Source organism: Pararge aegeria, chromosome 21 (assembly GCF_905163445.1).
Source record: "Pararge aegeria chromosome 21, ilParAegt1.1, whole genome shotgun sequence".
NCBI lineage: Eukaryota > Metazoa > Arthropoda > Insecta > Lepidoptera > Nymphalidae > Pararge > Pararge aegeria.
The window spans coordinates 16242657-16260307 of NC_053200.1; the positions used below are offsets into that span (position 1 = coordinate 16242657).

General features: G+C 36.1%; 3 protein-coding genes across 3 annotated transcripts; 1 reads left to right on the plus strand and 2 right to left on the minus strand.

Moving 5' to 3' along the window:
- Positions 1-1159: 1159 nt before the first annotated feature.
- On the plus strand, positions 1160-4431 carry LOC120633313 (general odorant-binding protein 1-like). Its single transcript, XM_039903502.1, has 3 exons — positions 1160-1300; positions 2444-2624; positions 3544-4431. Exons 1-3 carry the CDS (start codon positions 1160-1162, stop codon positions 3723-3725), a joined length of 504 nt encoding a protein of 167 aa, XP_039759436.1. The 3' UTR covers positions 3726-4431.
- A 3863-nt stretch (positions 4432-8294) lies between these two features.
- LOC120633164 (pheromone-binding protein-like) lies at positions 8295-10372 on the minus strand. Its single transcript, XM_039903295.1, has 3 exons — positions 10238-10372; positions 9538-9718; positions 8295-8594 (listed from the first exon to the last, which is right to left on the minus strand). The coding sequence occupies exons 1-3, from the start codon at positions 10367-10369 to the stop codon at positions 8413-8415; spliced, it is 495 nt and encodes a 164-aa protein (XP_039759229.1). The 5' UTR covers positions 10370-10372; the 3' UTR covers positions 8295-8412.
- Positions 10373-14647: 4275 nt separating this feature from the next.
- Positions 14648-17235, minus strand: LOC120633103 (general odorant-binding protein 2-like). Its single transcript, XM_039903213.1, is given in 3 exon segments — positions 14648-15417; positions 16035-16215; positions 17008-17235. Coding segments are annotated over 3 exon segments (588 nt in total). The 3' UTR covers positions 14648-15238.
- Positions 17236-17651: the final 416 nt, after the last annotated feature.

The window sequence follows — 17651 nt, forward strand, 5'->3', positions numbered from 1 at the left end:
CAGTGCTCTGAGAGTTGACAAAGCTGTGGGAGAAGATAAATTTATATCCTTCCCCCGGGGATATAATTGTCTCCTGCCCATGCTAGCCGAGCTGTTGAACATTCTAGACCAGTACCGTAGTTTACAATAATAATAATTTTTGATGCGCTTTTGGAACCACACGGCCTCTTCAAAAGTCGTTAACTCACCATTATCAATCAAAATCTATTAAACCTACCCACCTACATAAAGCATATTACCTAACTCGGTACTCTTCATTGTGTGAAGAGTGCGATCCGAATTCCAATTAAAGTTAAACACCACATCAAGTATCATTGAATTACACATTGTGCATCTATCATCCCACAAACTACTATTAAAGACAATTGAATCTTGATTCATGACGCCTCGGGTAATTGCGGCTCAGTGCACCATCCGGTCGCTCAGATACACGTTAATTGCTAAAAATTAAAATTATGGTACTGTGTTGTTACGTTTTAGAGTTCGGGTAAACGCTCAAGTTTCATATTTGCATGATCTCTATGAAATATATGCCCTCAGCACTGTTACGATGTACAAATATATATGACATCTACAGATGTCTCAGGCGAAGGACATTGCCAACTCTTTGCTGGGTGCCATATCTAATGTAATTATAAAAGTATATTCCGATGAAAGGCAAAATTAATAAAAATTTGGACAAATTTACTCTCAGGATGCGTACATTTGGCCGGACCAGAGACCCAAAAAAGTTAATCGACGACAAAGTGAAAGATCACGGAGGCCGAATAAACACGATAAGCTAGTAGTGGAGAGAAAAACTCATGTTTGTAAATTTGGCGTTGGAAGCAATCTGCCGATTACCGCCTCTGATGAATTTGGTCTGATCAGGTTCACCCAGGACTAGAGATGTTATGTGGTAGAGTCACTACAAACAGACATACTTGACGTTTCAAAAATGCTTATATTAGGTCTACTTGAAATAAATGAATTTTGAATTTTGACAATCAATGAAATATCCGTGTGGGTATAACAGAAGTATAATGCAAATGGAGTAGCGGTATATACCAAGTTAGTAATATACTGAACCATTTCGCTGTGAAATATTTCTAGCTTAGTTAGCGCTTCTTAACCAATATAAAATGCCAGCAAATAGTGCTAATCGAGCATACACGATAAAATGGTGCCCAAAGCTAGATGGCGTTTGTTCGCTGTGGTAGTTTTCATAGTTTACCAAGCACAACGAGCAACAGCTTCTCAGGAAGTTATGAAGAAACTTACCACGGGCTTCGGGAAAGCTTTAGAAGAGTGTAAGAAAGAAGTAAGTTATATATAATGATATTTTTCAAGAATAATCCAGTTTCTTAACCAGGTTATTTTTAGAGAACGCATAAGAACATGCTAGAAATGGATCCAAATTAAATTTTGGTTGCTGGTAAGATGACGCTGCAGTTATTTATAAAAAGCTTTGTGATCTTTAAAATACTGGATGAATATTGAAATGGTTATGAAAATTTATCTAAGCAAAAAGAAATGATGATGAAAATCTATGCAAGGGTTGGCTGTCAAGCGGTGTTTTACCAGATATATTTTGGAGAGTTAGACTAGACCACTAATTCCTATTTGTTCTATTTCTTCCCTTACCATGTTAACATCGATCTGCTAGGAATCGTAAGGTTCTGCACGCCTATACAGTTGATATCCTATGGATACGTACAAAGAGCTTTGTTTCTTCTAAATACGCACCGAAAAGATTTGGAGTTCCCTAGCTTCTATTTCCCTAACATCCTATAGTATGATTTCCTTTAAATCTAGAGCTAACAGGAGTCTTATAGACAAGCGCGCTCCACTTGAGGCTGCATCATCGCTTGCCATCATTTATTATTTCTTATCTGTCCTTTAATGTCATGATACTTTTTAGTGTAAAGTTTATTTCCAAAGTATTCAAAAATAATAAAACCTATATAAATTAAAAAAACTCTATTAAGTTAATTTGTTGTAACCCATTTGTTATTTTTGTATATAAACAACGTGTAAATGAAAACGGAAATAAAACTTCACGGGTTTTAGTGGTACATTATCTACTGTCTTACTTATATGTTATGTATACTTATCTGTGAAAACGAAAACCTAATAGTTTTCGACTAAATCATTGCAATAGTTTTTGCTGAAAGGAATGAGATACAGGCCTATACAAAAGTAAAATCAAGTGACTCCTTCCCTTTTATCTTTAATAGGGCTCTCATAAGTAAAAACTTAGAATATTAAGAATTCTTTTGTATAGAAAAATAAGTATGCTTCTTTTGATTTAATACTAAAATTATACGTTGTATACTAAAAATTAGCGGAAAGATTTATTACTTTATAAGACACGGAAGTGACGGAACCAAAAAATACAAGTAATTATTTTTTTTAGTTAGGAATAAGTATTGTACTTTCATTAAATATAATTGTATTTCTGCAGTTGGGTCTCGGTGAGCACATAATGAACGACTTCTACAACTACTGGAGGGAAGACTACGAACTGCTGAACAGAGACACCGGCTGTGCGATCATGTGCATGGCCTCCAAGTTCGACCTGATCTCCGATGATATGAATCTGCATCATAAAAACGCGCATGAATTCGCGAAGACCCATGGAGCTGGTGAGTTTATTACCATAAAGTTATAGCAGGTATAGGTACAAGTTTTCCTATAGACCGGATAATTGCAAAACTTTATTCTTACGATTACAATTCTTACGATTTATGAGTATAAACAATGTATAAAAACAGAATTATGTCATCTTATGCCAAACGTTGACAAAAAAATACGTATTTATTGTAAGATAAAATTATCATCTGTGTCATAATACCTTAATATCGAGAGGTTTTACAGGAACTCTATGTTAAGTTAGTCGTATGGATCTGAGACATGGTCGCTAACTATGGGCCTCATAAGAAGTCAGAATCACTCAGCGGGCGATGGAGAGAGCTATGTTAGGAGTATCTCTACGTGATCAAATCAGAATTGAGATCCGTAGAAGAACTAGGGCGGGGCACATAGCTCGGAGAACAGATGGACGTTGGGGTCTTAAGGTGCTGGGTCGGGCCCCAACGAGGTGGACAGATGACATCAGGCGAGTAGCTGGGTGCCGTTGGAAGCAAGCGGCCCAGGACCGTGTATTGTGGAACTCCCTACAAAAGACCTATGTCCAGCAGTGGACGTCAATTGGTTGAGGTGATGATGAAGATGATGATGTAATGTTTGCTACGAAGTTATGAGATTTATGATTTTATTTTGCTATTTGCTGTATAGATACAATTCCAAGAAACATATCTAATTTTAAAAGTGTGCAGCTTGATTACCTTAGAGCCAATGGTAACCTAGGTTAGTTTTCAATTTCCTATCCCACGCCCAGTTAGGGCATTAATTAAGTTACTAGCTAACAGTGCAGCACAGTACAGTGTAAATCACGTTAACAGTGCAGATTGTAAAATCTAGTTATTTATTACCCAGATGATAACTTGGCCAGATGATAACGTTAACAGTGCAGATTGTAAAATCTAGTTATTTATTACCCAGATGATAACTTGGCCAAGCAGCTGGTTGACATGCTGCATGAATGCGAGAAGGCCCACAGCAATGTGTCCGACAACTGCTCGAAGACCCTGGAGATATCCAAGTGCTTCCGAAGGAAGATACACGACCTTAAATGGGCGCCCTCGATGGAAGAGATTCTAGAGGAGTTAATGACTGAGGTTTAATACGAGAAAAAACAATTGGTAACTGGAGATGATAATGAGCATTCTTCAAACACAACTTTAGAAACTAGCCCAAAAATAGGAAATCAAGTTTATTTTCATTACTCATTTGCAAGCTTGCATTTGAATCTAACATTTTGAAAAGGCAAAGAGAAAATGATAACGTCCATACATACGAATGTTTACGATAGAAAATGGAAACGTGGGTAAATGGGGTTCGTAAACCTGATCTATTGTCTAGTATATTATTAAAAAAAAAAGACCAATAGGGTTATTTAGATTGACCAACATTTTTTCCTCACCTGTGTAAGTAAATTGTTAAACGGGTAAAATTGGAACCTACGATTTTTTTTTGTTAAATGGTCTGATCCCTAAAATTGTCCCCCGTTAAACTTTGAACAGGATGAGGTCAAAAGATGACAAGAAAGTAAAACATAGGATATGTTACTAATATTAAAGTTGACAATCCAAATATGAACTAGATTTATTTTTCATTATAAATATTCTTTTGAAATTAAACCTACCCGGTTACGATATTAACTTTAGAATTCCTCCAGTTATCAGATCAATGATAATCTAAGACTACAACGACCTGCTTAACGTTTTATGGATTTTCTTAATATTTTACGCTTCTCCCAACAACTTGTCAGTTAGCTTATAAGTTATTTAATCTTCATGTATTCTCTTGTATATTATAAGTGGTGTGGAAGTGTGACAATCAAAAATAAATATTGAATAAGAATTAAAAAGCGTGTCTCAGAATCATTTGGACTCTAGGTACCTACCTATATGCATAAATCCCAATACAAGCCCATAATTAAAAATTTCAAAGTTCTTCTATTATTCTTAATCGGTCTCAAAGAAATCACTACCAAATCGAAACTAAATTCGTCGATTTAGTTTAATACTGACATTTGTGCACAGCTGATGCCAAGAAGCTCCTAATTTTAATACAAAATTGTTGACATAAGATGTAGAAAATATCTGACTCTAACCAAGAAGACAAAGCTTGATTTCTTAGAGGTTACAAGTTACATGAGAACATCCAAGCAGGTGGTTTCTAGTCTTATTAGAAAGATGCTTGCTATTGAAAGTTGCAGAATCTCCTATAGTTTAACCATATATTTATTAGTTTAACCATCAGCAAAAGCCTATAGCAGTCCACTGCTGGACCAATTATAGTTCCCGGGCAGACGAGTTATTGATCGCAGTAGATGGTATTAGTAGCACAGAGGATGCCACTTCCCATTATATTCTCGCCAGCTTCTCTTGGGAGGCAGCGGTTAGCTATTGGGCTAGCTACACGACACTACGCAATTCTCTCTACGGTCTGAGGGGGGGTTCAAGCTGCCTTGATCCCTTCCTCGTTAGCGCGGGAGCCCCAACAATCGGTTGTGGGGGTTAGTAGACGTCCGGGAGGTATACAACGGGCTCCCCGGGCGTCTAACAAAGCCAACAAGAGGGACATGCCGTGGTGGTTTTGAGTGTGGGTATATCCCGTCCTGTCCTAGGTTCGGAAATAGCAATAACGCTTTTCCACCACACCAAAAAAAAAAGATCAGAATACAGTAATCGCCTAGGTCGGAATAAATCAATCTTATCGCCAATATTATTAAAGATTTAATCAATAAATAGGGTAAACCCAACGGACTACCCAACTGACCCACCCTATTTCCTTAAAAAAAGGGTAAATAATAATAAAAATAATAATGAACTAAAAGATATAATAAATAATATAATTGAGTGATAAGAAATATAAGTAAGGATGCAATGAATAACTAAATTAATATATTACGACAATACACACATCGCCATCTAGCGTAGCCCAAAGTAAGCATAGCTTGAGTTATGGGTACTATGATAAAAGATGAATATCTTTATGAATACTATATATAAATACTTATAACTTGGAAGAAAAATTGCCATTTACTTCAAAGACTCTTGTAGTATGTCTAGTGGCTTTTCATAGATATGGTTCTGCTCTACCTTGGTCTAAATGGAATATCTCTTGAAGTTTTCTATCATCATTAGTTTCTCCATTTTTGCTAATCTCGGCCACAACTTCCTAATACCTCAGGAAATAGTGAATATAGTGCTTAAGATAAGTGTATGTATTTTTTTCATTTGCTTGGCTTGAATATAAGTGCTTGAAATCGAACAAAGTAAAATAATATCATACTTAAATTATTTTTGGTTAAATTATTGTAATTAAACACATTAAACACAATAAATTACTATTTAAATAGATATAAGCACACAAAAAGTGCTACACAGCCCTCTCTTTTAGGTGAGGAAAGGAAATCAAAGATATCTTATTTATCCTACAATTTTTGGTATGCTGTGTTACCCTAGAAAACAGAAATCACGTTTAGCGTTAGTTGTTATCTCGGTTTGTGTTAGACACATCTTTATTTATCCATATAAAGGCGGGGTCACAATACCTTTTTCAACATAGAAACGGATTTTAAACGAAGCTTATTTCATCCGGATGCCATCTGGCATTTTCATATAAGACGATAAAATGGCTATAAGTTAGAAAAGTGTCGTCACAGATTTTGCACCCGGGTCACGTAAGAATGAGGGTAAAGTAAACAATAAAGGCAAACATCTTAGATGCTAGGGCACAGGTGCAGGACGGATAAACGTCGCTGCTACGGGATGTAACGATCCATTGTCGGGGATGGGATTGCTGACTTAGATATATGTTGCAGTTCCCATTGTTACTTTTACCCCCAATGCAATAAAAACGGTGTTATTAGTTAACAGCTTTGAAGCAGAAGAATCAGTTGGAATGCAAGTGTCCCAGCGATAGTCCTTAACCATGCTTGATGAAAATCTGATTGAGGCGTGTCAGCAATTTTCCAGCACACTACTCAAGTGTAAAAAATTCGCGATAAACTAATTCTAAAAGCACAATACAGATAATTTAGCTATTCAACAGATTATTTCATTCAGCCTCTAAGAGAATTTCTATAAAATTTTGAGTACATTTAGTCGTGGAGTAGTACATTTATCCAAATGTGATGGACTTTTCCTTGACCGATTTCGGCTACGGTGTACATCTAGCGAGAGATTTTCGAACTACGCGGGAGTTATTATAGTGCACAAGTGTATGCGCAAACACAGGTGCACTCTCGATTCCTTTACTCTCCGACACGACTGGAAAGAGATCAGGCGCAGGGCGAAACTTAGAACGAGCGAACGAGAGCCTTAACGTGCTCTCCTATGCATGGGGGTGAATCACCACCAATTTCCTAACTCCGGGTTTGTTCTAAGAATTTATTGATAGGAAAACCCAATACTATCGCCAATAGGTATAACCAGATTCGGGGATCGAGCCCAGTACATTGTTATCTGCAGTCGAATATGCTAAACACTAGAAAAAGGAGGCAGTCTGAACTGAAGAAACATGTAGAGTAAAAATCAAACCAAATTCCATCGAAAACACACTAGCTTATCCAAACTGTTACTTAATTACCTCCACCTATTGGAACGCGTATACTTATACGCTGTTATCAAAGTTTTAAACAAAGTAATTATTAAAACAAAATGTTCGCCGCAGACAGGACAATCGCTGTTCTAGCGCAAGCTAGCTTCATACAAGGCTCCCTAATTGAGGTTCGGTGTTGTATAGACGCTCGTAAATCCACAAGGATCGAAGCAGGATTGAGCAAGGCATTGTCGCACAGGATTTATGGTGGATTAGTGATGTTAGTAACCTACGGAGCCGGTTGGGGTCTACTACTTATTGCATGTGTGTATCTAGGTTAATTATTAACACTTCCAAAAAAGATGGAGTAAATACTTAAAGTTTGCTTATACAAGTATTTTGAAGTACGACGGGCATTAGGAACGATAGATCGCACTAGACGTAAACAAATTATAAGATTATAATTTGTGACTTTGAAAACCAGTTTTTGGAGAAATAAGTGAAATAATGTTCAATGAATCAATCAGTTCTGGGGGCAGGACTTCTCTGGTAGATATTTAGATGCATCATGCTTCTCCAATTGCAGCTGATACTAAGCGTGGCTACGGATTATTTAGATTTAAGGCACGGTGGTCGAAAACTGCTATTTCCTAAATTTAGACTGGTACCTTAATACACACCTAATAAATAAGCACTGAGGAAGTCGATCCCAGAACCTTGTGAACTCTCGTTGATCATGCTAATTAGAATAAAATAAAACGTAGTCGATAATAAAATATGAACTTACTAATTTTACAAATTCCTCCTGATGTAATGTAATGTTACAAATTGTCCTGACTGGCGCAGTGGATTTGAAGTTAAAGGTCTCGGACACGATCCCCGCAGGTAAAAAACGGCCAAAGCCTTCCCATCAGTCAAGATGTTTCAGACCAGAGATAGTTAAGTTATTTTTTGGCCGTGACTTTTTATGACTCTACCCATAAGGAAGTGCCGCTAAGCGGTTTATGCCGTGAAGAAACCAATAAGGGGTATGAATTTAATATGCCATACCCCTAACAGGTAAGCCCGCTACCATCTTAGCTCGTACCATAGCTTACCACCAGTGAGTCAGTGCTAAATAGAAGTGGAATAAATAAAATGCATTTAGCAAAAATGTGTATATTAACAAGTGAGTTCGTTTCTTTATTCTTCTTTCACGTAGCAACTGCCGCCCGCATATAAGATATGCAGTACAAGCGAACAGAGTAACGTAGCTAGGTATCATATCTCAGTGAGTACTTCAGTAATCATAACGTCCATCTTGGGTACCCAGTTCAGTTCGTGCATGGCGTTTCGAAAGCACTTGGCTATCTCGAGGGCGCGCAGACAGGAGTCGTCCACTGCGGTGTGCTGCTGTTCACACTCGTGCACCGTGGTCACGAGCTTGGACGCCATTTCGTTTGCTGAAACATTATTTCAAATGTAAAATCAGGCTCGGCTTCGGACGTGCATGGAGTACTGCAGTCATCTTTATGACGGCTCAGCTAAGTACCAATTGGTCGCTTTGGATGCTGTAGATCGCCAAGCCAGGAGACTTATGGGTGACGATTCACCGCTTTTGGCTAAACTCTGAAGTCTTGATCATCGTCTTAAACTAGCTAGTTTGTCTGTGTTTTATAGGATATACTTTGAGGAGTGTGCTCAAAAACTGTTCGGTCGCGTTTCCTCTTCACCATCTTACAACGATTACTTAAAGCGATTTGCAGCTTCTTTTCTTATACGCATGGCTGGGGTTTGGAACGTCCTCCCGAGTTCTGTATCTCCTTATTATTACAACCTGGGTATCTTTAAAACAAGAGTGAAGAGGCATCTTCTAGGCAAGCGCGTCCCATCTTAGGGCACATCTGCACTTTCTATCAGGTGAGATTGTGGTCAAGCACTAATTACCAATGAAACAAAAAATATTTTAAGCTGGTGTACTTAACGGCATCAAATCTGTCTAAAATAAAACTCTCTAAAACAAATAACTCTTGTCAGCTACAGGCGCATTTGTGAGAGCTGTGTCTTAATAAGTAGAAGGGTTGCATTTCTGCGATCTAATGTTTGCACTTGACTGCAAACCAGGAAGATTAGGCCGTGGCTAGTTACAAACTTACAACTACTTCATCACTTATCACCAGATATATTGAAGAAGAGGAAGAAATACTTTATTGCACACTAACATCAAAATATATTTGAAATAAAGAATAAACCAACAGAATAAAAATTGCAGACCTGCAAAGGCTGCCTTATTGCTGCAAGTAATTTCTTACAGCAAGCTCTTATATTGCAGTGAAAGGCTAACTTGTCGAGGACTAAAGAAAATCTGAATAATTATATTCGGCGCAAGTAGTGATAGTTTATTACCGGCTCCGTGGCTTACAGCAAATTCCTCAGCATTTCCATGGTGAAGTTTTCCACTAGTATCCAGAAGGTTGAGCTTTTTGCTCATACAGGCGATAGCACAGCCGGTATCTCTGTTAAGCAAAGCGTGATCCACCTTCCAGAAGTGGTACAAATCGGATAGCACGTTGTCACCAAAATTGAGCTGGAATTTAAATAACACATCCATAAACTCTACAAAATATATTTACTCGAGAATATGACTGAGCATATGATTGATTACTATCGAATAAAAAAGGATTTCTATAAGAAACTCTTATAAAAACATCGGTTAAAATGAAGATTTAGCTCGAAATCCAAACTCATATTATTTCATTGTAAGTACACATTTGCAAATGTAACTGATCGGAGAGAAAACCAAATATGCTCAAAATAAATATGTTCATCAATAATTATCATGGACTATTTAATTATCCTTTAACTAACACTAACTTGTCAGGTTAATATTCTAGATATTTTACTGACAAAACCAGTGTGACCAGTTCTTTAAACTCAGACTACCAAAGCCAATTCAGCAAAGAAAGATTCTTTACCATTATCAACCCAACTAACTCCCTCTGCTAAACATAGAAATCTTCTCTGTTTGCTGCAATAAGATCGAGCTGGATCTAGGAAAACAGTGTTAGTTAAAACATTCGATTTCGTCTTATATTGGTTAACTCACCTCACGTTTACATTCATCCAACACCTTCAAAAAACTTGACGTTATACTCTTCATAATTAACTCACTCGAAGATATTTCATTTGCACCAATTGCAATTAGCAATACTACAACAATTGGATTAACCTTAACCATATCTGTAGCTTCTGTTTTAATTTGTGTTTGAGAATACATGATATCCGTGGTCACTTTTATAGGATTACTTCTGATCTGGCTTTCGATGTAACCGTTAACTACCGTTTAATTGACTATGCATAATTGATACATGTCACCTTAAATACAGTGTAACGTGGAAGTTTTACGCTCATGTTTTATTGCATCTATACTTATTTTAATTGTTGCTTTATTTGACACTTGATTCAATTGAACGTCGTTTTTCTCACGTCATGATAATTAATTTCCTTTATGCCTAGACCTATTTAATGCGAGCTTATGTTTATTCGCTGCTATCAGTTTACTTCCATTGGTCACTCGTTAACATCATCATCAAATCATTACCAGCCCAATACAAGGCTTGGGTCTCCTCCCCCAATGAGAAGGATTTAGGCCGTTGTCCATCACCCTGGTCCTGTGTTGCTTGGTGGACCCCGCACACCTTTGATAGCATTATATTAAATTGTGAGGCGTGCATGTTTCCTCACGATGTTTTCCTTCACCGTTGAAGCTAGTGATATTTTAGTTGCTTAAGACGCACATAACTAATATATTAAAAAAGTTAGACGTGCGTGCTGGGATTTGAACTCGTTAAAGGTATGTATCTTTGTTATAAATACAAATAATATGAGCCCTAAAATACTCCCTAAGAGGTTAGTTATTCGGTTGCATAAAACGAACAAAACTCAGAAAACTTTTCTACGTTGTGATCGCGTTGCGAGCTTCTCCGAAACTGAAGCCGGAGTTATAACCACCGCTTGGTTACGAATATAAAAATGTATCTCATTTTTTATATGTTTGTTACCTATATACGCTTTAACCGCTTTATCGATCTTGATCAGAGATTGCTAACATCCTGGTGATAGACATTGAGTAGTATTAGGGATAATTAACAGTTCCAATGGGATATAAAAAAAAAACGTTTTTTACCTAAGCTATTTGTATATAAGTCATTTTGATGGTGGAGTAAAACATCAGAGGAAAACTTCATGCTTGAGAGTATAACGTTCTCAAAAGCTTGTGTAAAGTATACCAATCCGCACTTGATAATCCAAATCCTTCTCAATCTAAGAGCACACCGGTGCCGAGTAGTGGGCCGGATAACATTATTGGATATCACTCTTCTTAAATAATTATCGTGAATTTGATAAAAATAGTGCTGATAAATTAAGTATTTATTGAATAAAACTAATACGGTATTTTAAATAGAAATGTAACGTTAGGTGTCCAGCCTCGCTGCTGCACATAATTCCGAAAGCACTTGGCTACTTCTAAGGCAGCTAAGCATCGATTTTCCTCTTCTAAGGTTCCATGATAGCATTTTTTATAGAGTTTCACCATATAGGTCACCATATCGTCATCTGTTTAAAATAGAGCCTTACTAATTTATAAAAACAAATGTGTGTTTGTCAGTTTTAGCACGCAGCAATAGTCGTTTTCTGTTGTTACTTTTTCGTTTCAAATGAATTTTAATTACATTGTCTAAGAATAAAGAACCTCTTAAAAGCAAAAGTGCCAAGCTTCCAGGACATAATCCACGCTGCGATGGTAATGAAGCCTTATTTTATATTGCTGGGTAACAAGTTTTTACCCATATTCCCTTTTTATGGTGAACGCTTAGAACATTAGAGGTAAAATAATAACTGTAAACTGCTAAATGGTATGTAGTGACTAGCCGTTTGTTCGACAAACGAATTTAGAGTGGAGTGGTTTTTGAAGCTTCGATATTACGCGTGAACGCGGTTTCTGGACTAAGCCATAAAAAATAATACCATGTTGTTTACCATCATACCATTAAAAAGTTAACTAACCACCAATGTAAATTATTACCACAGATCAAATATATAATTTTAAGAAGCACCTGGACGATTAACCTTGCCTAGTTAATAATATTTCACAGAGTTACCACACCTTAGATAGTTTACTCTTGCATACAATAAGTACATACAAAATTAAAAACTGCTTACAAGCTCGAACCAAAAGAATAACTGATTTCCTTCATTACATTTTCATTTGCCTGCAAATACATAATTATCCCAGTCAGAATTATTATTCCTTTCATTTTCTCATAAACTTTTTAATTACTTTGATTATTTTGCCATTTTAATATCTTTCATCAAATAAGTATTCCGATTATACAGCAATGTTTTGGTTCACACATCACAATTGATTATCCAGCTTGTGCGAGTCGTGAAACCGATTTGTTTTGTTAATTGCTCACATCTGTTTGCAACTGCGTGCTAATTATTTAAGTTGCATTGTTTTTCCTTGATGCACTTTCTGTGACTTATATTTATTTCTTGAACGCGTGGTTTAGTTACCAAAACCTTGTCTGATTGAGACAGTAGCCGTGGCTAGTTACAAACCCACCAACTACCTCGCTAGGAGCCGCTAGAATAACCGAATACCGATTTTGGAACTTCCTACAAAAGACCTCTATCCAGCAGTGGACGGCAATCTGTTGAAGTGAAGATGATAAAGATAATGTGGTTAATAAAACCATAAGTTAGCTTGTCCAAGGAAAAGCATTTGTCAAGTATCTTAGGATTCCTTACTTTTTAAGAATTTTCCAACTTTCGATTAAATGAACGAAATCACATGTGCTTATTTGTTAATAAAATCTACATGTCAAAAATTCGTGACCACGCCGTCTTAAGTAGTCTATCAAGTCACTTAGCACTTAGCGTCAGTAAAGGCGTACGTACTTACCTAGCGATTGAATTATCAAATGGCAAAATGATGGCTTGATTATACACTCTGCAGCGCTAAGTGCACTTTGTACTTAATCATTTTCTTGGGATTAGTGAAGGATTTGAAGTGGCGTCACGATGATTTTAAAATACTTATATGTTAACAAAATCTCAATTCCGATTTACATTCAAATTCAAAATGTATTTATTTTAAGTAGGCTTATTTTATAAGCACTTCCAGGTTGTATGATAGTAGCGAATCTACCACCCATATGTAAGGAAGATTCGGTCGACAATTTCATTTTAATAAAGATTCTTATCACACTTCTAGAGTTACCGATTTAATATATAGCGTAATAAAACTATGTGTGGCAGGCCTACATAGTTAAAATATATTATATAAAGTATTAAAATTAATCCAAAAAGACTAAAAATAAGACTACTAAATCTTGCAGACGTTGCATTGCTTAAATGTTAGATATATTACAATAACTTCTCAATAAACATCACATTCATCATTCTGATCACCGTAAGCTTATAAATGTAATAATGCTAAACATAGGCCTCCTGTCTCATAGCTATTTAAGCCTCATAAAAAGCTTAGACCCTCCAAGTTGGTTCGTTGCTTGCGCTTTAACTACAGCTCTTATGATAGAGTATTTTGTCATTTTTTTTTTAAATATATTTCGACAATACACAAATACACATCTAGCCCCAAAGCTAAGTGTAGCTTGTGTTTTGGGTACTAAGATGAATATTTTAATAAATAATATACCGAATTACTTTTGTATATAGAAAAAAAACCGAGACACTGAAAAACATACATGTTCATCATCCAAGCATTTTCTAGGAGTGGGAATCAAAGCCTTAGACTTCGGAAGCAGGTTCGCTGCACACTGCGCCAATCGGCTGTCAATTAAGTGATAATGATCAGAACAAGGACACTAGTCCATCTAAACTTGGATCACCGTTTCTAAACCGACGCGTTATCATATTATTTGCAAGTCTCGTTATTTATAGGAATAACGCTAACTAGACTGCATTGTGATTTACCAACAGATGAGATTGCAGTCAAATTGTTTTGACTTATAATGAAATTAAATAACAAACTAGCTGTATCGCAAACCATGGAAACTGTGAATCTTGCTCAAAGTTATGGTGACAAAAAGTATTTTTATTTTAGTAATTAATTTTTAATTCATCCGTCTACCGCGCTTTATCTTCGTTATTTTAAATAAAGATCTCTTTTGAAAGCATTCGCTTTGGTGAATCGCCAATTGCCGTAGTTTTATTCGTGCTTTATTAATATTAAAAGTTTTATGTGCTTTTTATCTTTGATCGGTTAATTGTAGACGTGTGCCTGTTTACAAAGCGGTCGGGTGTATTCATTAGTAACAACATAATTATCTCCGCGGTAATTAGTCGGTCTTGTCATTTGTTTTACACCAAGGATAAAACAAGTTGATGTAACTTGTTTTATCACTTTTTACAAACTTTAATACGTTGAAACAAGCACTTCTAAGATGAGGTTAAGTGGACATATTCAAAATAATAAAAAAAGCCTTTTTATTTATATATTTGTATTCTTTTAAATAAGCGCAAAATCGGTGTCCTTATTCTCGCAGTGAGTTATCGTAAGATATACTTGTTACAAAATAGCAAAATTATAACAGAGGTAGGTACTTTTTTATGTCAATCCCACAACATTAAACCGGGCCTTAGATTCAAAATATTTTGGAAAACTTACAGACACTTAACATTTTTCTCCAAACAAGTGAAATTAGGGCATTTGATAATATATTAAATTAGATATCTTAAAACCAGATTTCCGATCAGCACGTAAATGCAACGATAAACATTATATGGGTAATGCAATCCTTGCTTATTAAACTAAAATGAATTAACACTAATAATGAAAGGTAAAAGAATCAAAACACGAAAAAAATCAACAACAAATAACTTTGATTAAAACTTAAATTTTCATTCTGGAATTTAATTCTATATGATATTAAAATCCTAAATACGCACTAAATGCAGGACATATCTATGTTGCGACTTATCTAAATACAAGGACGATCAATTATGACGTACAGATGCTATATCTAAGAGTACTCGTATGTTATGATTCGAACGTCATAGAGCATCATGACTCCGGTGAAACTCAATACTTTTCTAACACAGCCTCTATCATAGTAACTTCCGGTGCGATCCCTTCCTTCTTCGCGTTAACTTTGAAGCACGCTGCGACCTTCACCACGCGGCTACAGTCATCTTCAATATTATTGTGTTCTTTTTCGCAATTATGGATGAGTTCTACCATCTTTTCAGACAAAAGTTCACCTGAAAGTTTATTATTCTTAATAACGAAAATCTTAGAATCATTAGCATTGCCAATTAAAATTGTTAAACAACTTTATTTGGCTTTAAAAAAAACTGCCTGTTGTAAAAATGATTGCATGATAACGATATTTCGTCATCTTAAAACAACTAATAAGAATATATTAGTAACTAGTTAGTTAAACGTTGGTTCAGTATAAATATTAAGGTCAAATAACTTAAATACTTGTTGTTTTGAAGTGAAAGTTTTTAAGAGCCACATAACATTAAGGCCCAAATGATTTGGTCCGAATTTCTGTAGAACTGACTTAATAATTATTGCTGTAAAAAAATTTGGAGTATTCAAACATGAGTAGACTTTGTTCGTATGCTAAGCATAAATAAGACTTTATATCACTCATGTATGAAAATAACACTATTTTTGAATTTTAACTAGCGTGAGTAAAGTTTGAGTTATCGAAACTACCGGTTATCGGTCTCCAACAAAAATTCACGAGAGTTTAGGCGTTTATTATATTAAAAAAATGAACAAATTGGTCTCTCAGCCAAATTAAAAATATCAAACAGATAATATTGTAGTTTTGGCTACAGTGACTAGTAAAAATTTCCAAAAGACCAACCTTTAGGAAAGCTCTTTACATAATCGTGCATATTGATATGGTGAATCCTGGCATCATCCTGCATAAGCGAGAACTTGTTGGACATGCAGATCAGTGCACAGCCCAGCTCGCGGTGAACCACCTCAAAGTCCTCGCTCCAGAAGTGTTGGAACTGTTCCAGAACCTCAGGCGACAGACCCGACTATCATTAAAGAAACAATTTTATTTTTATTTCATCAGTGTATAGACTGCTCTCACTTGCAGTCAAGCTAGAGCAGCATTAAAGTTATGATGCAGCCTAGAATGGAGCATGCTTGTATATCGAAAGGGTGCATAGTATATCAACTACGTAAGGATGCAGAAAAAATGGCATATGGTTATGTATCCAGCCTCTCTTTAGGGGGGATTGAGTTCGATCTCCGGCACGCACCTCTTAATTTTCGAATTTGGTGCGTTTCTAATTTTAAATTAATTGAATATCACTTAATTGCACGGTTAAAAAAAATACATGAACAAAGGAGAGTTCTCCATACCGTTCTTAAAGATGCGTGAAGTCTATCAATCGGAACATGGCCAGCGTGGTGGATTACGGCCTAACCATATCTCATTCTGAGAGGAGACCCAAGCCCTGTAGTGGGCCGGTAATGATGAGGCCGGTAAGGGTGAAGATCCTTAAGATGCCTCGTAGTTCCATGGTAAAACGTGACTGGAATATCTAGATCGAATAGATCAGCATTGCGAAAAATACCATCTTCAATTGGCCATAAGCAATTAATACAATTTTTCCCTGATAATATGCTGAAACTGCATGCACTACTCTACATCTGGTTATTCCTCCGTAAACTTTTAAAAGTGCCCAAAATATTGGTGTTTGGAGATATTTGTCAATTCTTATCTGTGTACGTATACAAATGTCGTGCAATCCTGGGCCCACTTATGAAGCTACAGCACCCACCAGTGCGCAAAAAAAAAGTCAAATTAAGATTGTTCTTACCTCTCCTCGACACTCTTCCAAAGCTTTGCCAAAATGCGCGGTGACATGGCTCATGGCCTCTGCTGTACCACTCACTGGTCTAGACACCGTGGCCATGACCACTATTACTACGACTGGGTACCAAAGCGACGCCATGCTGCAACCTCTGACTTTCTTGTTATGGGATTCACTTCAAAATCCCTTTATTATATCGGAGAAATATTTTTTTAATCCCACATTACATATCATTAACCTCTATTTGAAGATCAAGCATTTTTGATATTTAACGAAACGAAACAAGATTTAAAATTGAAGACTTGTCGCGTGTCTAATTGTTTATAAGTGATGACATGCGGTATTGAAGTAATTGTAAGTTTGGTGCAGCAATTGATTCCGCTTCGGTAAGTCGTGAAATACAGGTATTTGATGTAAGGTCATTTCTAAGTATATGTTTACATAAGTCATTAAGACTTTGAAGCACTATATATTGGTAAAATGGTTTTTTTATTAAACACCATTTTCTCCACCGTTCCTTGCATGATTTACTTGAAAAATTTTAACATTAATAAAATAAACCCCACTTCTTTGAACAAATATATATAGTTATAATGTTGTCTTCACAAATTTATTGGGAATGTTTGTTTGCACTAATAAAACAATAAAAT